Here is a 24294-nt window from a genome sequence, read left to right on the forward strand (position 1 = left end):
TGCTGGAATTCAGGAAGCCAGTAATTCATGAGTCTACTCACATTTCTAAAATATGGTCTAGTAAATCCATTTGTGGACATAGAACACATACAGAATTTCAGATTTAAAAATCACTATTTCATTAACCTCCTTGATCTCTATTTTAATCAATCTTATTTTTGATCCAAATTTGGACAAAATTCATATGATCAGCACCCTGATGTTTATAGCAGCATTATCAACAATAGTCAAACTATAGAGAGCCCAAATGTCCATCGACTGATGAATGGATAAAGATGTAGCATATATATACAATGGGATATCACTCAGCCATCAAAAATAATGAAATCTTGCCATTTGCAACATCATGGATGAAGCTAGAGTGTATTATGCTGAGTGAAGCAAGTCAGAGAAAGACAAAAACCATATGATCTCACTCGTTTGTGGAATTTAAGGAAACAGACATATAGGAAGTGGGAGAGGAGAGGAGAGTGGGGAACAAGCCATAAGTGACTCTTTTTTTCTTTTTAAAAAATATTTATTTATTTATTTATTTTGCCATAAGAAACTTAATGATAGAGAACAAACTGAGGTTTGATGGAGGGAGGGAGTGGGGGATGGGCTAGATGAGTGATGGATAATAAGGAGGGCACTTGTTATGATGAACACTGGGTGTTGTATGTAAGTGATAAATCATTGGATTCTTTTTTTTTTTTTTAAAGATTTTATTTATTTATTCATGAGAGACACACAGAGAGGCAGAGACACAGGCAGAGGGAGAAGCAGGCTCCCTGTGGGGGCCTGGTGGGGAACTTGATCCCAGGACTCTGGGATCCTGACCTGAGCCTAAGAATCACTGTGCCCTGAATCCTGACCTGTGCCCCGAATCACTGGATTCTACTCTAGGAACCAATACTGCACTGTATTTTAACTACCTAAAAGCTAAATTTAAAAAAAGATTCATATGATCAACTAAGTAGATAAAGGAAAAGTATAAGAATAAGTAAGACCTACTAATGTTCTCTGGACTCCTCAACTGTTCCATCTGAGTTTCGGGACCTTTCTTTTTCACTAGAACAAAGCCCCTCTTTAACCCAGCAAAGAAACATTTAATAGTTAGATTCAGAACAGAAATAAAGAAAAGCCCGAGAATTAACTGAAAGTCCAGGAAAATTTTGATTGCTAGAATGTATTTCCTTAAATTAGAATACGGCCACAACCCCAGGCTAAATCCCAAACCTCAAAGCAGCAGCATTGCAGGGATTATCTGATCCATCCCAGGGAAATCAAATCCACTTCAGGGACTCTGAGGCCATGTATAAATTGTAACAAAGACTCAAAGAGTGAGATTTTTAATATTATAAATATTGCATTATTTTTGTACAGATTAGAAGGAAATATTTAAATTGTCTGAAGCAGTAAGTGTATTAATACTTTGACCATTACAGTATTCCCAGTTCTAGATCTATCAGCTATACAGATGAGCCATAAAATTAGACAATACTATATTCAAAAATTTTGTAAAGAAATAAATTAGGTAGTAAATATTTGCAGGTCTGTGTGTATATGTGTGTGTGTGTGTGTGTGTGTGTGTACGAACATCCATGATGTATCTTTGTTTTGCAAAAGGATTAATAGAAAGTAATTGATACATTTAGCATGTGATTCTTGTCTAATTTATGACCAATATTTAAAAATCCTCTTTCCAGTTTTTCTGCCTCCTGAGCTTGCTCTTGTGTCTCATTATAGGCTGGTCAGGGGAACTCTGCAGTCCACAGTTGCACACTAGCTCAAAGTTCCTGGTCCTGAGATCTAAGCCTGCTGCCTTTTGTTGAACTGGTAGGCTTGGTCAGAAGGGAAAGTAACAGGAGAAGACCGCGTATCAGGGTCAATTCCTAGAAAGAGAATGTGTGAATTCAAAGGAATATAAATGGGTTACCAAGTTGGGGCAGAAACAGAACTCAGCAGGAGAAACCTTAGTATGTTTTCTTTCTTTCTTGAAGCACAGAGATAAGGTGAGCCAAATATCCCAAGTAGGTTAAGCTTTCAGTAAAGGGTGAATTAAAAATCCTCCACTCCCAGGTGCCTTGACAGAGGCCCTCTCCCCAGGTCAATGACATTAAAATGACAAAAGATACAATTGCAGCATTATTCAGAATAGTCAGGATGGTGGGGACAACCCAAGTGTCTGTTAACAGATGAATGGATAAAGAACATGTGAGATATATAGATATTTATATAGATACACAGATATCCTTTAGTCATGAGAAGGAAGGAAATTTGTCATATGCCACCACATGAATGAACCTTGAAGGCATTAAGCTAAGTGAGGGTAAGTCAGAGAAAAACAAATACTGTGTGATCTCACTTATATATGAAATTCCCAAATGCCAAACTTGCAGAAATAGAGGGAAATGGTGGCAAAAAGGGGTAGGGATTGGCAGAAATGGGAGATGGTGGCTAAAGGGTGCAAATTTCCAGTTATAAGATTCCAACATTCTGGGGATCTAATGTACAGTAAGGTGAGGATAGTTCATCGTAGTACTCTGTTATGTACTTGAGAGTTGCTAAGAGAGTAGATCTTATGTTTTTACCACAGAAAAAGAAATGGTAATTATGTAACGTGATGAAGGTGTCAGCTAAGGCCCAGGTGATATAATCATTCTGCAATATGTAGGTGTATCAAATCAGCACATTGTACACCTTAAACTTAAACAATGTTATATGTCACTTATTTCTCAATAAAGCTAGGAAAAAAGCCACAATAAAAGATACATGCAAAGGAGGTAAATAGTAATTGGAAGCAGAGCAATACATGGTTTAATTAGCTACATTTTGGGAGAAAACCTTGGTGGAGGAGTCAGTCTGTGAGAGCATAGTGCTGTAGACAAAAGATTAAATCATGAAGGAAAGAATTCAAGATAAAGATAAAAAGTAAAATGAAGCCCACATACTCATGTGCCTCTGGGAGACTGGAGGCTTTGGCTAAGTGGTGTTGATAATAAATCTTTTGGTTCAATATGCCCCTATCTTGCCTGGTCTGGTTATCTGCATTGCTGCTTGGAAGTAACCTTGGTCTGGGAAGTTACAGAAACTCATTTTCTTGGAAACATGAGCAACTTGGCTAAGGACTGCAGAAGTTGTCTCAGCCTCGTTAGACTTGTTCTATCTGCCCCATATGATCACTGTAAGAATTGCAACAACCCAGAATGGGAATAAGAAGGAAGTCAACACTTTTCACCATTTATTGGCCTCTTCCCGACATATTGGAGCAAGCTTCATCCTCACAGTAAGCAACTTAAGAAAAGATAACTCTTTGAACCCTAATTGACTGCTTTGGAAATTCTCTCTCATCCTCCCCCCACCTCCTACTTCATCCTTCTGGTTTTGTATGAGTTAAGACGAGGCTGATGGATACAACAAACTGTGTGTGTACCATACCTTCCCTGCTCTTCAGCCTCCCATGAATGAAACTATACCGATTATATTCCTTGCTTAACGTTATATCTATAAGACTAATCATGTCATTGCATGTGGCAGTGATTTATTCTTTATACTGGTGAGTAGGGTTCTATTATATGAATATACCAAAACTGATTTATATAGGGTCCTATTGATTGACAATTGGATTGTTTCCAGGTTTTGACCCCAACAGATAAAGTTGCTGCGAACATTCTTGTACATGTCTTTTGGTGGACATGTATACTAGTCTCTCTTGGATATATACCCACAAGTGGAATTTCTATGTCATAGGGTATTTTCCGTGTTACACTTTAGCTGATACTTCGAGAGTTTTCCAAAGTGGCTGTTGTACCAGTCACATTCCCATTAACAATGTATGAGAGGGCAGCCCCGGTGGCCCAGCGGTTTAGCACCGCCTTCAGCCTGAGGTATGATCCTGGAGACCCTGGATTGAGTCCCACGTTGGGCTTCCTGCGTGGGGCCTGCTTCTCTCTCTACCTGTGCCTCTGCCTTTCTCTCTCTCTCTCTCTGTGTCGGTCATGAATAAATAAATAAAATCTTAAAAAAAAAAAAAAACCAATGTATGAGAGTTCCAGTTTTTCAAATCCTTGCCAACACTGGGTATTATCAGTCTTCTAATACTTCTGGCCTTGTGGTATGTATATTGTAAAATCTTAATGGTATTAATTTGCATTTCCTTGATGACTAATGACATTGAATAATTTTTCTTGTGTTTATTATCCATTTGAATATCTTCTTTTAGTGAAGTGCTTGTGTAAATCTTTTGTCTGTTTTTTTTTGATTGTTTTTTTTTTTTAAGAAGATATTTATTTATTTATTTTAGAGAGAGAGCGCACACACTCAAGTGGTGAGAGGGGCAGAGGGAGAAGAAGAGAGAGAAACATCAAGCAGACTGCCTGCTGAGTGTGGAGCCCAATGTGGGGCTCCATCCCAGGACCCTGAGATCATGACCTGAACCGCAACCAAGAAGTGGCCGCTTAACCTACTGACTCACCCAGATGCCACTGGATTGTTTGCTTTTTAAAAAAATGATTAATGGGTGATTTTAAAACATTTTGGGTATGCATCATTTGTCAGATAGAGACATTCATATATATGTCATATATTTATATATAAATGCCAGACATAGATTATACATATTTTAGATATAAATGTATATATCCTTTAGGTTGGCCCATAAGGCAGTGCTCCAGGATAATCTTAAAAGGGCACACAATCATCATTTTGCTTTATTTCTACAGTGTATGTAAGTTTTCTCAATGGAGAAAACATTTCTGCTTTGTTTAATAAAATTAACATCACTGTCTTATGGCTCTTCAGCTGTTCAAAGGCTCCTTTCTTTCCACCCAGTGGTACATGTTAGGGATAATATTGAAAATAGCCAAAAAGAATGGGTTTTTGCTTAAATACAGGAAAAGGCAAAACTGTAGAACAAAAATTATCACCACTCTGACCACTCACTCTTTCATAGTTTTCAATTCATAATATCCCAACATGGTCCAAAATACTCTGTATTCACATTGACAGAAATAAGAGTAGGAGGGGAAAGGCAGGAAACCCCAGAAGTGTATGAGGCTTTATCATAATGAAAAGTTCCCCTTTATTTGGTACTCCAGAAATTTGTATATCTTGGTAAAAGACCATTTATTAAGATTTTGGATAGGTGAGGTGCAGTTCCTTTCCTTAAAAAGTGAGAGCCTCATTCTCAAGCTGAAAGCTTGAGAAATGGGTACAATTTCAGGAAATTAAAAACCTAGAGATGGATTCTCTTACAATCTCTCCCTGTACACCCCTTGGAAAGTGTTCATGTTTGGAGAAACTCAGAGAAACTCTGTATTAAGACTTGGGTTAATCATTCAAAATTGAAGCTACTTAATAATTTCAATTATCAGAATTCTCAATTGGATGAGGGTGTGCTGGACACCTTCCATTGGCCCCTTCATACCACTCATCACCCTCCATCACCCGGCTCTCTAATCTGGCAGTCCGGGTTTCAATGGATTAAATCAACAAGCACCTCTGCCTTCTGGCTTCCAGAGGGGCTTGGTCAATGGATGGGAATCCCTGACAAGAGACTGGGGAATGAAACAGGGTACTGTTAACCCTGGCTCTTCCCCTGTGAAATGGCCTTTGAGCTGGCCCTGTTCCTCTTCTGAAGGACGTTACTCTTGAGTCTCTCTCCTGGGCTCTCTAATCCCTCTGTCTTCATCCTTTTGGCCTTAGAGATGGAACAATTCTTGTGCTGGCAGCCCAGTTTCTTGCGCTATGCTTTGTAGCTTCCCAACATCGCCACACCTTTGTGATTAGTCCCTTTGTAAATAAAACCTTCTTAAACTTTATCCTAATTTGGGAGTGCCATCTGCTTCCTGTTGAGACGTTAACTGATACTCAATTTAGAGATTACTGGCTATGCCCGAGTTCCCTTGTGAATTGCTCTAAATGTGTTTTGGAGCCAAAGAGCTCAAGTTGATTATGGGAGGGTATTCTCAGATCAAGAGATCAGGCACAGAGCCACTCTGCTGGGTTTCCATCCCATGGTCCCCTGCTACACCCCAGTGAAGCAAGCGTAAGAATGATCTAAACCTGGACTATTCAGCTATTTGGGTGGCTTTCCTGGGTAGATAGGCTGCAAAGTACCTCCGAGGGTCACAGCAGAAACTGCGGTGATGACAGAGATCCCACAAGGGCCAGACAGCCTACAAGAAGCCTCCTCACAATAAAATGGACATTTACTGAAAGTTGGGGAAATAAAAGTTATAACAGCATGGGAAGGAAAAATTTATTTTTTTATTTTTTATTATTTTATTTTATTTATTTATTTTTTTGGAAGTAAAAAAATTTAAAACTATTCCTTGGATATAACCATTTCCCATGTTCAAGGGATCAAATAGTCAAACAGCACTTCCCATGTTCGAATACCAAGGAAGTTATCAGTTAGTTTATCTAGAGTCCCCTTGAGGATGCTCACAGTTTCTTGGCTGAAGTTGTTAATAGCCCTGCCCCCTGCCGATCTCTATTTTAAATTCCTGTAAAGCCTCCACCTACTTTTTGAGAACCCCTAATCTTATACTGATTCACAGTTTATTATCCCAGGATCCAGTCTCTTTTGTCCTATAGTTACTATCCCTGAACCGAGGTATTCCATTCTAGGGTAACCTCAGCAGGCCAGGCCAGGAGAGGTTGCAGCTCTCCAAATCTCATCAAAAAGCCAGAGTGGAGGGACACCCACGATGGTGTCTAGCCTTCACCCGAGAGTGAGAGGGTGCCAGCCAAAGGGCAACTGTCAAAGCAAGGCAGATGTTAGTGTGGACAGAGGACAGCTTCCTAAACCCATGAGGAGAAAGAGAATCACTTTCCAAACTGCCTCTTTCTTTGCAAAGCTATCAACCCCTGCCTTCCACCTTGCTAACCCTCCACATTTTTATGCAGAATGCTTTAAAATACTCATTTTCCTCTTTTCCCAAACACTCCCCTTTCCACATCATCACGTCTAGTCCTAATAAGATTAAGGACCACAGTCTTTGAAGTGTGATAGACCTCTCAATGGCTACTTCCTTAGCCACATACACATACACCCACACACCAAATTCCTTAAAAACTTTTCATTTTCACGTCCTGGAGTACTCCTAGCATTATGATAAAGAACAGCAGCACCTGCTCCACTCCTCCCCAGTACCTGTCCCATCCCTTGAAGCGCCTCTGTTTTCATCCTGCATATTTACCTAAATCTAAAAAGTATGCTTAGTTTGATATTTCTGGGTTTTCCTTTTTTGATAGTGCCGATCATAAATATGGTGATGAGCTGGTCCTTTAGGAATGAAGCAGCTGCCGCAGATGCTGCTGGCACATAAACCCAGTCGTCAGCTCTCTTCAAGAATCCCTTGTCTGCCAACGTCACAGCCTCCTCCCAGGGAGGTCCGTATTCAGTGCCTTATATATACAAGGGATAGGTTACCAGCCCCCTCATCCTGACTTGGGTGAAACAAACTTTGAAGAGCTATTTGGTGTCAGAGCTTCCTGGAGGGTTGGCTGAGACCTTCCTTGAAACTCCATTACAGCCCATCTCTGCTTAATCCTCCTCCTTTTCCTTCCCCTGTAAAGACGGTTCCCTAATAAACCTCCAGCTGTTGACATCCCTCTCAGAGGAGGCTTCTGGGGGATTCACATGGGGCGTTACTACATTGACTTCCTGCTCTAGGAGATGAGGTCTTGCCTATTCTGCATAGCACTCCCCCACCGCCATCTTTTTGCCCTTTCATGGTTTCCTTTTATTTCACTTTCTCTATATAATTACAGCATCATTTTTAGATAAATTGTAACAGACGTGTTAACAAATGCTTGACCTTTCTACCCTAAGGAAACTCCGGTTAACCGGATTGATTAATGAGCCTGCTTTGCAGAAGTTGACTTGCCCCTCCTAAGACCAGCTAAGACCAGAGCAAACTCGGAATTGTTGCTGTTGTGCAGAAGTGACTAAGAGGGAATGAAAGTAACCTCCGTGACAACACACAACCTGAGATTGCCCCTCATTTGTCATGCTTACGCCACCGTTTAGTGAACATGTGTCCCATGAAGACACGTGATTCCTGAATGCTCATGCTCAGGGAGGAGGGCATCTCCCCTTTCCTTATGTCCAACCAGCATTTCCCATTTGAACTACATCTCTGATGACATCCTGACACCTTGTCCTTAAATACACCCAACCCAAATCCTCTAGGAAGGAGGCAGATCTGAGGCTTATCCTCCAGTCTCCTCCTTTGGCTGCCTAACAAACCCTTTCTTTGCTGCATATTGGATGTCTCAGTGGTTGGCTTTGCTGTGTGTCCAGCGTATGAACTTGGAATCCGTTACAAAATCCACATGCAGTAATGAAAAGGTAGCGATTATTCACAGCTGGGTCACATCCTTTACTATGGCTATATTTTGTTTCATGTACTTTTACTTTCTCTCGATATAAACAGCTACCTCATATTTTTATTTTTTGTTTTTAAAGATTTTATTTATTTATTCATGAGAGACACACACACACACACACAGAGGCAGAGACACAGTCAGAGGGAGAAGCAGGCTCCCCACGGGGAGCCCAATGCGGGACTCGATCTCACACCCTGAGCCGAAAGCAGATGCTCAATCTCTGAGCCATCCAGGTGTCCCTACATCATATTTTTATTTCCTTAGTTTTTGTACCAATTATCTCCTCATCCCAATATTAAAACTAATTCTCAAAAAAAAAAAAAAACTAATTCTCCTTTGAACACGGTTCCTAGTATTAGCTATTCAGTCAGTCATATTCTTAGAGACATTGCTCTTGGGGGCCTCTGTTCTGTTCTGAGCTGGTCGTTCTCCACGCCTGCTGATGGCTGTGGTCTTGGTATTTCTGTTCACCCTCATTCTGGGAATCCCTTTCACTTATCTCCCATGTTGAATCTCTTGTTCTCTGGGTCCCATAGCCTCCTCTTTCTTGATTTACTCCCTCATTTCACTCAGGGAACATTCTTTAACAGCTTTCTGGAAATGGGTGTATGTGAGGTAAACTTTTTAGACCTTGAATTTTTGAAAATGTCTTTATTATCTCCTCGTGCTTGGTTGATAGTTTCAATGAGTATAGAATTTTAGATGAAGGATCATTTCCTCAGAATCTTCAAATCTTCCATTGTCTTCCAACCTCCTCAGATGCTGGTGGGAGGATCCTGTTCTTAATTTGTGATTTTGTTTGCTGGTCCCTGAAGGCTTTGAGGATCTTCACAGTAACCCTGGTGTTCTGAATCTTCATGGTAATGTGACATGTGTCTCTTTCGAGTCAATGAATTGGGAGTGAGCCCCTTTCAGTTTTGAATCTCATGCTCTTTAGTTCTGGGAAAATTTCTCTCACTATTCCTTTGATGATATCTTCTCCCCATTTCTTTGTTCTCTCTTTTCAGGTGTGGGACCTCCTGGCTTCATAGTCTAGTTTTCTTGTTTATTCTTTTTCTCTTTCCATTTCTGACTTTTTATGCTAATTAGGGATAGTTTCTCAACTTTTGCTTCCAATCCTTCTGCTGATTATCTTTTTACTATGACTTTTGCTATAGTTTAAACTTCAAGAGCTCTTTCTTCTCCTTCTCCATCTTCAACAGTATCAATTTTTATTTCAGAAACTCAATAACTTATGAGTATAATAATGATACAGTTTAAAAAAAAAAGACTTGTTTATTTATTTTAGAGAGAAAGAGAGAACAAGTGAGCCAGGGTGGGGTGCCAGGGGAGAGAAAGAATCCTGAAGCAGACCCCCAGCTGAGAGCAGAGCCTGATGCAGGGCTAGATCCCAGAACCCCAAGATCATGACCTGAGCCAAAGTCAAGAGTCAACCACATAACCGACTGAGCCACTCAGCACCCTTAATTACAGGGTTTTTAAAGATTTATTGTTCCTTTCTTCTGTTTATCTTTCTCTGCATTTTATGTTAGAGATTTTTTTTCAGATGTCAATGACAATTTGCTACCCAGTTATTATTTTTTTAAGAGTGGGACACCAAAAATCTGATTAGAAGCTCTGTGTGCTCAGAAGCTTTTCCACTGGTGGACTTTACCATTAGGTCATTGTGTGGGACTCAAGAGTATGTGTAGTTCTTTTCTCTTGGGCTAGTTCATTTTCTTGGAAAATAATCTCCCCCTTTTCTGCTTGGAGGTTGCAAATCTTGGCTGCTAGTGTTTTACGGACTAGGAGATGGAAATTGCAGCATTTGATAGATCAATTTTTAAAAAATCTTCCTATCAAGTCTGGAGTCTCTGCTTCCCGTACTGCCCCCCTCCCATCAGCTCTGCCTTATGTAGTTGAGGCTTAGAGCCTCCATGGTTCAACTGCTCCAGACAGTAAACGTATCTTCTATTTGAGAAGGTGTATTTGCTTTGTTGCATAGGGTGGCAGAAACCAGGGTTACAATCCCATTTTTCAAAGACTTTCAAATAGCTCTCTTCAGCCTAACTCACAACCCTGTTTCCAGAGATACTCATTGCTTCGGATTCCTTCATCCTTCCACAGATCTGTCATGAGAGTTGATTTGCGTCTTTTGGATTTAAATGCTTAGATTTCAGCTTTCTGTAGGCTGCTAAGCCAGTTCTCTTTTCCATTTCCAAGATTTCTTCTTTTGTATGAGGGCACATATTTTCCTAGCTGTGTGTGTGTGTGTGTGTGTGTGTGTGTGTGTGTGTGTGATTCTTTCTCTTTGTGATCATTGCCTTGGGATTTGGGGAGGAAGAAGTATGTTTTTTTTTCTTCTATGATTAAATGATAGTCTTCCTTATATCTCCCTTTTCTTCCATGTTTAAATGACAGTCTGAGGGAAATTGAGAAAGAGTTTTACTCTTCCAGCTACATGCACAAGAACATTATAGAGTATTGTTTTCATTGAAAAGATAGGAACACAGAGTTAGTGACCAGCCTGGTGTACAGTATAATGCAGTGTTGTTAACTGTTACTCAAGAAGGACAGGCTGTGAATAACATGATATTTGGCCTTCTTTGGGTTATTCAAACTAAGTATGTGGGACATGAAGATACAAAAATAGGAAGGGCACATCTCAGACTCACGAGTCTGAGGGCTTGAGGAAACAGAATAGGAATAAGCATGCCAACAAGACTTTTTACCTTTTATTTTTTTTCCCTTGATGCCAAACTTTATGCTGGGTGAAAAAAAAAGGTAAACTTAAGTAAGTAAATGTGTTGTTTCTGTTTTGGTATACTTCAGTTTGGAATTTAGGATTTATAACTCATCTACTTCAAAAGAATAAGAGGTGATTTAATGTATTTATAAATACAAAATGGACAGTGGGTTGAATAGCTTCTGTTTGCTCTTCCACATCACTTCTCCACCTTTCACTCTGCTATGGGAGACTGACTTGGACAGTTTACATCAACTCAGCTCTCATGCAATTTTTTTTGTGGGAAAGGAGGGAGATAAACTAGCCTATTTCTTCCCTTGACATCCTCCTTGCATTATCTTCTCTAGCTTTCTCACCAGAGGTGACTACTCTTCTCAAGGGACCAACTCTACATGACTCTCTCCCTACTGCCTATGTTTTCTCTCATCCTGCAGCTGGTATTCTCTCTTACTTTGTGATTTTGGTGGGAAGTGCAGGTATGAGTATACCTGAACTTCCAAACAGGATGCATAATGTTGAAACTGAATAGTTTTAAACAACTTGAGCTAAGTGCCTTCTGGACCAAATCACTATAAGGTGGTGAGGGGAGTAGGGTTTTTTTCCCTCGGACTTTTTGTTGCCTCTGGGTACATTCCTGAGGGATCTAAGTTGCCAATTTGCGAGTTTGGTGAGTATATTTTAATGACTCTTCTTTCATACTCTTGCACTTAACAACTAAACTAAATGGATTTGCTTCTAGTTTGTTGGCTAAATACTTATTATTTTGCAGAGGATTATAACTGATTGATGCAGCAGGGCTAAAAGAAGAAAAATAAGTATTTTTGAGAATGTGCCATATTCCAATATGGAAATCTTTCCACTTATTTCTATATTCACCATTTTCTTAGAGGCTTGAAGGGAAGGCTGAATCCACATTGATCCACATGAACTATGTTGTATAGCCTGGCATTTTAACATGATGATCATGAAATAAATACATCTGTGAAGTGGTCTTTAGGCAAAGGGTTAGTGGAAATATGATACTAGAACACAGGGTCATAGAAAGATAAGGTTCAAGGTGGCTGAGTATTGATCAATGGTAAGATTTTTAAGGACTCACAAATTATTTAAATCAATTTCCATAGTATATGTCTTAAATGTTACTTCATATTCTTTTTCTAGACTATTCGATATCCTAGCTGTTCTTTTTAAAAAGTATTGATTCATAAAAAAAATTCCATGGAAATACTTGGTGATTATTAAACTTTAAGGACAAACATTATTTAGGGGAAAAAAAGCATTAAAAATGGTAATCTTCAGTTTGGATATTGTGAATTCAAGCACTGATGGAAATGTTGCTTTTTAGGGGTCACAGTTAAAAAAAGCATCAAAAGGAATATACCAGGAGCCTGATACATTGTTTTGCGTGGGATAAGAGATTGTATTCATTTTGTCAATATGTGAGTATAAAACTCCATGGGCCAGTTACATAGACGCTGTCCAAGGGTTTTGAACGTAGATACCAAGCACTGTAGGTAACAGGTGTGTTGGAAACGTGTTAATTGATGGACCTGCTTGTGTAAACCCATGAGAGATCATGATTCTTGTACCTTTCATGGGCTGCAGAAGGAATAAAAGCTTAAATAAAAGCAAAGGGGGGCAGATTCCATGTAGTAAAATGCTGGAGAAAGTAATCTTTTTAGTTCACTATTCAGCAAGAAAAGGACAGGCCTAGAGGCCTTTCTTTTCTTTTTCTTTTTCTTTTTTTTCTATCAAGGCAAAAACTGCTATTGGTCATATTGGCCAAACTTCTGCTGAGGAATTTATCAGTTTACTGGTCTTAAATGTCGGAGCTTAACTAGCCTATTCGTAGACTCATGATTAGCCATGAGAAGCCATAAGGGAGAAGAGGCTGCAAGTTCAGAAGACCATGTGACGGGAGACTAAATTTCATTAACAACACACCGAGAGGAGCCAGTCAGCCGAAGGGAACAGCAGGGGGAATCCCCACCACTTCACACAGAAAATGCTCATAACAGCTCCACCTCTACACTCACCACATCTGCTGCAAAATAATTCATCAGGCTGAAAGCCGTAGGTGTGATTGAGGGGCAGTGCCAAGATGATGCACAATGGTGAGAGGTTTACAATTTGTTCGTGGATTTATGGAAATGCAGAAAACATCTTTTTCAAGCTAGATTTAATTGTTCTTTAAAAATAGATACTGAGTCTATGCAGTTTTCTCACTGTTGCCTCTAAATACCTAGAAGCTAGAAAAAGAAGCACTCAAACTATTTGTCGAATAGATGAATGAATAAAATAGTAACTAACTAGGTTTGGTAAGATCAGAGGGAAAGGAGAAGCAGAAGACTACCAAATCTCATACTAGATAAGGTTAGATTAAATCTGATACCTTTGGGGGAAAATCTATTACTTCTTGAGGGGAGCTCCTCTCTTCTCCTTCCTTCCCTCAAGTGATTGGAGTAATAACTAAGCACTCATCTTCTAAGTCATGTAAACTTTTTACGGAAAAATTCTTATTCAGTTAGTATTAATGTTAGACATATATTTTGTTCACTTTCTCTTCTAGCTTTTTTATTCTTTCAAGCCTAATTTTATATATTGAACCAATTGTCTTTCTGACTTAAAATCTTAGGGAAACAGGGGCGCCTGGGTGGCTCAGCGGTTAAGTGCCTGCCTTCAGCCCAGGGCATGATCCCTAGGTCCCGGGATCGAGTCCCACATTGGGGTCCCTGCATGGAGCCTGCTTCTCTCTCTGCCTCTCTCTCTGTGTCTCTCATGAATAAATAAATAAAATTAAAAAAAAATCTTAGGGAAACAAGAAAGCTTTACAGATGGATCCATCCTGAAAGTAATAAAATCCAGAGAGTCTTAAGATTTCCAGAATAACAATATAACATACAGTTTATCATTCTTTTCTTCTTGACATGATGGTCACTCGATCACTGCATCAATTAGCCAGTAAAACCCTATTAAATACCAAATGGCCCCTACATAATGTGGGGTATTACAGAGGGGATACATGCACACGTGTGCACACACACACACACACACACATACACACAGCAGAAATCATAGTTCCTGCTCTTAAGGTATTTATAATTGGAAGTGCTTAAATTATGTATGTGTATAAAGCAAAGAGTAGTCAAACATCGTACAGCTGGAAATTGTCTAAAAGTGTCATGGAAACACAAAGGAGAGATGTTATTATGGACTCAAGCCAGTAAACGGAGCTTTTATGAAGGAGGCAGGACCTGAGCTGAACCTTGAGGGACAGTTAGCAGGGAGACAAAGGGTCTTCCAGATGGGATGGATAAACAGAAACACAGGCATAAAAGCTGGAAGGAAAATGAGGCTGACACTTCTTGCACCCCACGTTAGAAGCCAAAGTAAGGTGTGACTCTCACAGCAAGTGACAGGCTGTAAGTACTAGGCTAATATTACTTGAGGAGAAATATTGCTTTGGGACAGTGACAGATGGCACTATTGTTTGGGAATTAATTTGAGTCTTAATGTTTTGTGCCTGCAACAGGTGTGCTGTGGATATTTTTAAAGAAGCTAAGGGGGAGTAACTGGATGGGTGTTCTGTTTGAAACATGGTTATGAAATTTAGAGGGCTGATTACTTTTTAAAAAATTTTCATTGGAGCACGGTTGACACACAATGTTATATTAGTTTCAGGTTTACAACATAGTAATTCAACTTCTCTATACCTTATGCTATGCGCACCACAGGTATAGCTACCATCTGTCACCATACATCACTATTACCAATATCTTTGACTATGCTGTGCCTCTTACTCTAATGACTCATTGGTTCCATGACTGGAAATCTGTATCTCCCACTTCTCTTCACCCATTTTGCCTGTCCCCACACCCCTCCCCTCTCTGGCAACCATTAGTTTGTTCTATGTATTTATAAGTCTGATTCTATTTTTTATTGATTCTTTTTTATTCATTTGATTTTTTTAGATTCCACATGAGTGAAATCATATGGTATTTGTCTTTCTCAGCCTGACATATTTCACTTAGCATTAATACTCTTTAGTTCCATCCATGTTGTTGAAAATGGCATGATTTCATCCTTTTTATGGCTGAATAACATTCCATTATACACACACACACACACACACACGCACGCATGCACTCACACACATCTTTATCCAGTCATTTATCAATGGACACTTGGTTTTTTTTCCATATCTTGGCAATTGTAAATAATGCTGCAATAAACATAAGGGTGCATATATCTTTTTGAAGTAGTGTTTTCATTTTCTTTGGATAAATATCCAGTAGTGGAATTTACTAGATCATATAGTATTTCTATTTTTTAATTTTTTGAGGAACCTCCATACTGTTTTCCATAAGGTCTGTATCAGTTTACATTTCCAACAGTGTACTAGGGTTCCCTTTTCTCCACATCCTTGCCAACACTTGTTATTTCTTGTCTTTTTGATATTAGCCATTCTGACAGGTGTAGGGTAATATTTCATTGTGGTTTTGATTTGCATTTCCCTGATGATTAGTGATGGTAAGCGTCTTTACATGTGTCTGTGGGCCATCTGTATGTCTTCTTTGGGAAAATATTCAGGTTCTCTGCCCATTTTTTTAATTGGAATTTTTTTTTTTAGTGTTGCATTATGTAAGTTTTTAAAATATATTTTGGATACATTAGATAGATATATCATTTTTAACAATTTTCTCCCATTCAGTAGATTGCCCTTCTGTTCTGTTGATGGTGTCCTTTGCTGTGCAAAACTTCTTATTTTGATGTAATCTCAATAGTTTATTTTTGCTTTTGTTTCCCTTTCCTCAGGAGACATACCTAGAAAAATGTTTCTATGTCTGATGTCAGAGAAACTACTGCCTGTCTTCTAGAATTTTCATGGTTTCAGGTCTCACATTTAGGTCTTTAATCCATTTTGAGTTTATTTTTGAGATTTGCGTGTGGTATTAGAAAGTGATCCAGTTCATTCTTTTGCAGGTAGCTATTCAGTTTTCCCAGCAGCATTTTTTGAAGAGACTCTTTTCTCCACTACAAATTCTTGCTTCCTTTGTAGTAGATTAATTGATATCTATTTATCTATATCTATATATATGTCTCTATATATCTACATATATAGATATAAGTGTGGGTTTATTTATGGACTTTCTATTCTGTTCTATTGATCTATGTGTCTATCTTTGTGGACGAACCACACTGTTTTGATGACTACAGTTTTGCAGTGTCTTTACATTTTGTATATGTATCATAAGTTTTAGATTTGTAGTTACCATGATATGAGTTTCATATATAACACCCTAAGTATATAGCAGTCTATGTTAATTTGATAGCCACTTAAGTTCAAACACATTCTAAAAAACCCTTCTTTAACTCCCAACCCCACATTTCATGAATTTCCTGTCATAGTTTACATCTTTTTATTCATAATTGTCTTATGTCTAATTATGGCTATTTCTTTTCCACTTAAAGAAGTCTCATTAGCATTTTTTGTAAGGTTGGTTTAGTGGTGATAAACTGCTTTAAATTCTGTTTGTTTGGGAAACTCTTTATCTCTCCTTTAAATCTGAATGATAATCTTGCTGGGAAGAGTATTCTTGGTTATAGGTTTTTTCCTTTCAGCACTTTCTGGCCTGCAAAGTTCCTGCTGAAAAATCAGCTGACAGCCTTATGGGGTTTCCCTTGTAGGTAACTTTTTATTTTATTTTATTTTATTTTATTTTATTTTATTTTATTTTTTTATTTTATTATTTTATATATTTTTTATTTTTTCCTTGTAGGTAACTTTTTTACCTACAGGTAACTCCCTGCTTTTAAATTTCTCTTTATCTTTAGCCTTTGATATTGTATTGTATTATGTTATTTTGAGAGAGAGAGAGAGAGAGAGAGAGGAGGAGGAGGAGGAGGGGAGGGGCAGAGGGAGAGAGAGAATCTTAAGAAAGTTCCACGGCTAGTACAGAGCCCAGGGCAGGGTTTGATCATGACTCTGAGATCATGACCTCAGCTGAAATTCAGAGTCAGATGCTAAACTGAGACACCCAGGTGCCCCTAACCTTTGACATTTTAATTGTGTATCATGATGTAGGCCTCCTTGGGTTCATCTTGTTTGAAACTCTGTGCTTCTTGAACCTGGATGTCTATTTCCTTTCATAAGTTAGGGAAGTTTTCAGCTATTATTTCTTCAAAAAGTTTTCTGTCCCCCTCTCTCTTTCCTCTTCCTTTTCTTTTTCTCCTTCTCCTGGGATTCCCATAATGCCAATATTTATTCACTTGATGTTGTCCAAGAGAGCCTCATTTTTAGAGAAGATTTTATTTATTTATTTGACAGAGAAAGGAGAGATCACAAGCATGGGGAGCAGTAGGCAAAGGGAGAGGGAGAAGTAGACTCCCCACTGAGCAGAGAGTTCCATGCAGGGCTCAATCTCAGGACCATGGGATCATGAGCTGAATGCAGACACTTAACCAACTGACCCACCCAGGCACCCCAATCTTTCCTCATTAAAAAAAATTCTTTTCCTTTTGTTGTTCAGCTTGGATGCTTTCCATTACCATGTCATCCAGATCGCTGATTTGTTCTTCTCCATTTGATAATCTGTTGATTCCCTCTAGTGTATTTTTTAATTTTGGTTATTGTATTCTTCAACTGTGTTTGGTTCTTTTTTATGTATCTTTATTGAGTATCTCACTGAGTTCTTCCTCTAGCCTCTAGCTCATAATGGTGAGCATTATAATCATTACTCTAAATTCTTTATCAGGTATATTGGTTATCTTCATTTCACTTAGTTCTTTTTCTGAGCTTTTGTTTTGTTCTTTCTTTTGGAGCATATTCCTTTGTCTTCCCATTTTGCTTGATTTTCTGTACTTGCTTCTATGGATTGGGTGGAACAGCTACTTTTCCTAAACTTGAAGACATGGTCTTATGTATGGCTGTCCCTTACATAGACTATAAATAACTTGGTGACTTTTGCTGGCTGGCCGGAGCTATGGTTAGCATGGGCTGGTGGTCCCATGGCTCCACACAATAGGCACCCTGGCAGGACAGCTAATAGAGTGCTGGTTAGTTTTTAGGAATGTAAATAATTTGTTCCTTAATCTTTGCTACTCTTCGACTTGCTTATTTAGTCTGTGATTCACCCAGTAAAATCCTGTGCTTGGATGGCTTAAGACCCAGGAGACCTGAAGCTTACTTACATAACTTTGGGAAAGTTATCTTTCTGAGCTGAATCCATAAGAGAGGGAGAAAAACTTGGCCTCACTCAATGACTGTGAGGATGAAATGAAAAATATATTCAAAATATGTAGTAAATCTCTTAGTGTATATTTTTCCTCTTTTTTCTTTCTCAGTTCTCAAAAAATAGGCAACTATATTCAAGAAGACCACATAATGTATCATATAAGCTTGTGACATCTTTTGGACTAAAATGGAGCATTTCTGAAAATTACACTGGGGAACAGCAGTAAATTGAAACTGACCCTTACTATTTTTCTTTATGAAAAGAAAAGAAAAAAGACATGAGAAAAAATTTAAACCCTTATAAACCATTGAATAAAACCCGTGCATCACAAGAGATGTTCTGTGCATTTCTCTGTAAGTATCTTGAAATCAAAATCTCATTGCAATGTGAGTGGCAGTTCTCATTAAAAGTAGAGATGCACACAATATTAACTGTAAACTGCCACTCCTGTTCCCTCATGATATCACCTCCTTTCTCTATCATGTGCTTTCCTCTCGAACTTTCTGGCTGATACATTCTGGCTGTTCTGGGAAATTAGGGACACCAGTAATTGGGGTCTATAAGGGCCAGGTTTAAATATATTTGGATTCCACAGTGATTACATTTGGGAGATAAAATTGAATTTATATAGTGGCCTTTCCTGAGAGGGATTTCAGGGGGGCACTGCAGCATAATGTGGTGTTGAAGTGCAAGGGAATAGCTGAACTTGTCATTAGAGACTTCTTGACATTTCATCATTTTATTTTATTTTTATGCTTTGAATTCCTTCACTAAAAGGTAGGAATAGAAATATAGTGAAGCTGCCATTGGAATATTGCTGCTCTCTTTCACAGATGACTTGAGTCTTCTGTAACATGCCTTAATACTTGGTAGCAATTAATACTGTGTTTATAAACTTACCACTTAAACTTAATTCTATGCTTGCCAAACAAACTAAATGGAGAATCTCAGCCTAAGAAGCTTCAGTCCTAATACATTAATTAGCACATGCATGAGTCTGACTGGATAGCCTAGGATAAAGTAAGTCAACAGAAACTGAACTCTAATCTACTTTTTTTTTTTTTTTTTTTTTTTAAATCAGGAATTGTTTGTAACCAGATGTATTCATTACAGTGGGGGGACTTCTACCCCTATGTACCCAGGGCTTAAGGTCTGATTTCAGGAAGTGTTGGGGTGCCTTTTAAAGTCACTTCAGTAGCGTACCTGGATGGCTCAGCCAGTTAAGCATCTGCCTTTAGTTTGGCTCATGATCCCAGGGTTCTGGGATCAAGTCCCACATGCGGAATCCCTGCTCAGTGGGGGATCTGCTTTTCCCTCTCCCTCTGTCCCTCCTCCCCACTTGTCTTCTCTTTCTCTCAAATAAATAAATAAACTCTTAAAAAAAAATGAAGTCACTTCAGTGATTCTATGTAACCTGTCCTGGCCTCATAAAGCAGCCAGGCTCCTCCTGTAAGAGCCCCTAAATCAGTGCCACAGAATATGAGGTAACCAGAGAGCATCTTAATATCTTCCTGCTGAGTACAAAGATATAGCTCCCTTCTTTTCTTGGTTGAATTTATGTACGCTTTTTCTTGATATATATTTTAGACTTTTTGGTACATATTGCCAAAATAAAGGACTCTATTTTTCATTTCGCATAGGGTCTTTTCAGGCAGGAATCATTAAACAAGTGCAGCTGATAACCTGAGCCAGAAAAGTTTAACCTATCATTGGGCTCTTAGCATCCAGTCAACTCTATTTATAGGTGGGCTGAAAGCATGCCCCGAGAACTTTGGTGTCTTCCTATATATTATGATGGTAATAGTGAAGGTTCACAGGATAGGAATTCTTAGGCAAAGAAATTGAACCTCTCCAAAGAATAGTAAGTACTAGTTTTTATAACTAGCTAGAGAACGTATATCAGGTACTAACTAAGTTTGGGAGCCAAGACACAGAGAGTTCTCTAGAAATGGAGGAAAAGTAAAAGCTTGAAGCAAAAGGACAACATCTTTGGAGACCGTGTTCATTGAAAGGAAGAGGGTGAGATCTGGACAGGACAATGGCAACTGTACAGCAGAAGAGAGCATAGCCTAGAGGCAGAGGAGGCATAATAGATACACAATAGATAAGATTTGAAGACTGGTTTGTGGGCGAGGGATTGAACCCATCAAAAGATAATTGCTAATTCAGATCTACCCAGGCAGCTATTTCTAGCATCCATTTCTTATAACATGCAGCTTGACTATCTAGACAGTTTATGTTCATTGGCCTCTTTTTTTTTTCTAGGTCCTCATTTTGCATAAAAAAATTCCTACCACATAAATTTTTCCCAATATGTAATTTTAATGTAATAGGTTTAAAACTCTATGTCAGAGGGAGGTTAATTTCACAAATATATGACATAAAATAAAAAGAACCATAATATATAATAATTAATATATTGTTATATAATATATAATTAATATTAACATAATTAATTATATATAATATAAGTTATATTTTCTATTTTTATGAATGTTCATAGAAAATCATACTTCGGTTTTGCTTTTTCATTTTTGAGAACCAGAAAATCCAATTCTCAGGCTACTTTTTCCCAAAGATATAGTTTGTCTATGGACTAATCACATTAAAGTTTCTTTCAACTTTAACTTTCATTATTATTTTTTTAAAAGATTTTATTTATTTACTTGAGAGAGAGAGCAAGAGCAAGAGCAATCACAGAGGGAGAGAACGGGAGAAGTAGACTCACTGCTGAGCAGGGAGCCAGATGCTGGGCTTGATCCCAAGATCCTGAGATCATGACCTGAGGCAAAGGCAGATGCTTAACCCGCTGAGCCGCCCAGGCGCCCCTAACTTTCATCATTTGTAAAACAAGTAAGTAAATAACAAGTTTTTTAGTTTCTTTCAGTTTTATAAAACAAACTCTTTTAGTTTGTTATATAAGTGCTTTTGTTTATCCTGCAACTTGTACAAAGGACTTTTAAAGAACTGTATGACTTCAGAACTATTTATTACTGCTTGTAATTTGGGTAAAGGTATCAATGAGGGGGATGCCATATGGTAACACTTTTGAATTGAAATATAAACCCCCATTCAGCCTTGCTCACTTTCGTTAAGCAAGTGAGTGAGCAAGAGAGAGAGCAAGAGCGAGAGAGAGCAAGAGAGAGAGAAAAGAGATATATATGTGCTTTGTGAAGAAAATGGCTTTTAAAAATGGCTCAGTAGTATTTTGCAGGCCAACTTTATTTCCTGGTGCCTCTGGCAAACAGGGGAAAGTGCATTCTTCCACCCAGGCGTTCTTGGAATAAAACGTCTTTAGGGAGTTCACTTCCTGCTTCATCATGTACAGTACCTGTTTTACCTACTAATCTATACCTCACAGGACTATTGAGAGCCCCAGCTAATAAAAAGTGATCATAAAGCACTTGGCAAAATCACAACAACTATAAAAGGATACATGCAAATGTGGTAAGGCTTGTCTTTCTGGTATGAACATGAAGTCTTTGTGTGTGAAATGATATAGTGATTCAAATGTTAAGCCATTTTTTTTCTCTTTTACAAACTGGAAGTAGTTTTGCCAGCTGGCGTGCTGTAGTGAGTTGTTTCTAACTAATATTAGGCCTCTCCTCATGAATTTGTGCATATATTACTTAAGAATTCATACTGGCTTATTTAAAGGGGAAGAGCAATATATTTGTGTTAAAGGAAAAAACATAGGGAAATAAATGGGTTGTATGGTCATCAATGGCTTTCTATCATCACTGAATGGGAATTAGTAGCTTCTATTTGATAGTTTTCTTAAGTAACTGCACTGAGAACACACTGTAATTATACATTGCACAGACTAATGTCATATGCTCCCCGTCCACAATTCAACCTGGAGGGAGCTAAAGGGAAGACCCAGGTTGTGGCCAGATAGCAGAGAGAAAGAGTGGTCAGTCCACATGGTGAGGTGGTTCCATTAAGTTGCAAGTAGACTCTCAGGCTTAATCAGGGGTCCAGATGCCTTCATCCCACTCCAGCCAAGGTTAGCTGTTGGCAGGAGGAGACTAATGCAGTTGTCCACAGTGAATGAAGAAAGGCAGGTGAGATCGAGTCCTTTAAATTTTTTTTTTTAATTTATATATTCATGATAGACAGAGAGAGAGGGAAAAGCAGAGACACAGGCAGAGGGAGAAGCAGGCTCCATGTCAGGAGCCCGACGCAGGACTCGATTCCAGGACTCCAGGATCACACCCTGGGCCAAAGGCAGGTGCTAAACCACTGAGCCACCCAGGAATCCCCTAGACTGAGTCCTTTTACAAAGAAAGCCAATTCCCAACAAACTAAGAAGACCTTTATCAGTTTCATTCTGCTACTCCGTCTCTCCTAGAAAAGATTAAAAGCTGAGGTTTTCTTAGCAAATACTTACCCATGTGTTGGGTCAGTATCAGAGACAACAGCGGAGAGATAAGATGACATCCATACTTCTGAAGCCCAGGAGACTTCTCAGTCCTTGTTTATTTTTATCTTGACTTTGTTTGGAATAATAATAAAAAAAAGGAGGAGTGGTCAAATATTTTGAAGTTTTGAATCTGTTTATCATTCTAAGGATCTTCTGCTGTGCAAGTGTACCTTTTTACCTGGTATTTGACTAAGTTCTATGCTGGCATGTAGTGTTTTTCTTTTTCCCCCTTGAATTGATCAGATTTAAGTACATGCAATGTTTACTCAGTTATTTTTTTAGATTTTGAGAAAGTAGAACTTATACAAGGATGTGTGTGTTTGGGGTTTTTTACAGGAATTTATTTTGATTATTTATATCAGGATTAAGGTTGCTTCTAGAGGTTATTGATTTTGTTGAGCTATCAACGTCATACTAGATGCTCTTATATATTTCCTTCTAGTAAATTCTTATGTTGTGGCTCACTGGATGTGATTACACATTCTCCTGAGAGTATTAAATGGGTGTGAATGGAATTGCCATATGGTAAAGATGTTTTTATTTATGTGGAGTGTCTGGTGGGTGGGGTTAGGAGATTCTTTCCCAGGCATTGCCACAGGGTTACACAAACACTGCTCTGTTTCTTGTAACCCAAGTGAGGCTCCTCAAAGAGTCCGTGAAGAAAATTTGCCTTCGCTGATTACAGTCTATTGGTGATACTCTGCTTTAGATAATCTTTTTTCTTAACTCCGAAGACTACTTTAAGTTTTCCAATGTCTGGCAGATGCCAAGATAAAAATAAAGATGAACTAGCAGAAGCTGGTCAGAGGTAAGAGAATTTGATTCTATAATTTTGGGCAAATCACCCTAAATATGGGGAAATTAGGGTATCTTTCCTGTATTATTTCTGAGAATTTTATTATCTTTTCCACTAAAAATTTAGTAGCAAAATAAATAAATATCATAATTTCCAACTTGAATTTTATAAATATTTGGATAGATATGTTCAGATTTGGTAATTAAGATCTTAAGAATTATTTGAGCCTTTTTGTCTCCAAAACTAGAAGACCTTTTTTCTTAGAGTTGGCTTTCAAATTAACATTGAATGCTAACTTCATAGGCCATGAGTTGTGACAGAAAGAGGTGAAACATACTTTCTGGAAAGATACTGCTCCCAAATATTCTCTTTTATCGTCTCTCTGTTCGAAAAGTACTTACATATCATTTTGAAGGAGAATTTCACTTTCAGCTTCAAATTCATAATGTTGTTGCTAAGTATAAAAAGGAGTAATATTCTTGGAGAATGTTCTTCTTAACAATACCGTCTCAGTTGATACTAAAAGGCAGTTCCTGGTAAAATATTTTCAAGATGGTTTTCTAAGGACTTCAAGAAATCTGACTTCTTAAATACTTTATATAAAGGATTTTAATCCTATAGTAAATGAAGACGGTGATACTATTAATAAATGTTACCTAAGAACAATAATAGGAGGCAATATAGAGTTGATTCTAGAGAATATCTGACTTTAATACATGCTGACTATAACTCATGAGAG

The 24294-nt window shown here is 38.3% G+C and overlaps 2 protein-coding genes across 5 annotated transcripts in view; one reads left to right on the top strand and one right to left on the bottom strand.

Moving 5' to 3' along the window:
- The window catches only part of LOC102154048, a 54761-nt gene that overhangs the window by 23136 nt on the left and 7331 nt on the right, over window positions 1-24294 (bottom strand). Inside the window, exons 3-4 of one of the 4 annotated variants that reach the window (XR_005361835.1) lie at window positions 23957-24088; window positions 22465-22829 (exon numbers count right to left, since the gene is read on the bottom strand). The exons of 2 other annotated variants lie outside the window; for them this stretch is intronic. The gene's annotated coding sequence lies outside the window, so the exon portion shown is untranslated. Of the gene's footprint in view, window positions 1-21340; window positions 24089-24294 lie in introns of those variants that run through there. One more of the 4 variants, XR_005361834.1, reaches the window with a different exon arrangement.
- The window catches only part of DENND1B (DENN domain containing 1B), a 267328-nt gene continuing 266530 nt past the window's right edge, over window positions 23497-24294 (top strand). Inside the window, exon 1 of the mRNA XM_038541978.1 lies at window positions 23497-23567. Within this exon, the coding sequence (XP_038397906.1) occupies window positions 23512-23567 (56 nt within the window). The 5' untranslated portion in view covers window positions 23497-23511. The remainder of the gene's footprint in view (window positions 23568-24294) is intronic.

This window comes from Canis lupus, chromosome 7 (assembly GCF_011100685.1).
Source record: "Canis lupus familiaris isolate Mischka breed German Shepherd chromosome 7, alternate assembly UU_Cfam_GSD_1.0, whole genome shotgun sequence".
Lineage (NCBI taxonomy): Eukaryota > Metazoa > Chordata > Mammalia > Carnivora > Canidae > Canis > Canis lupus.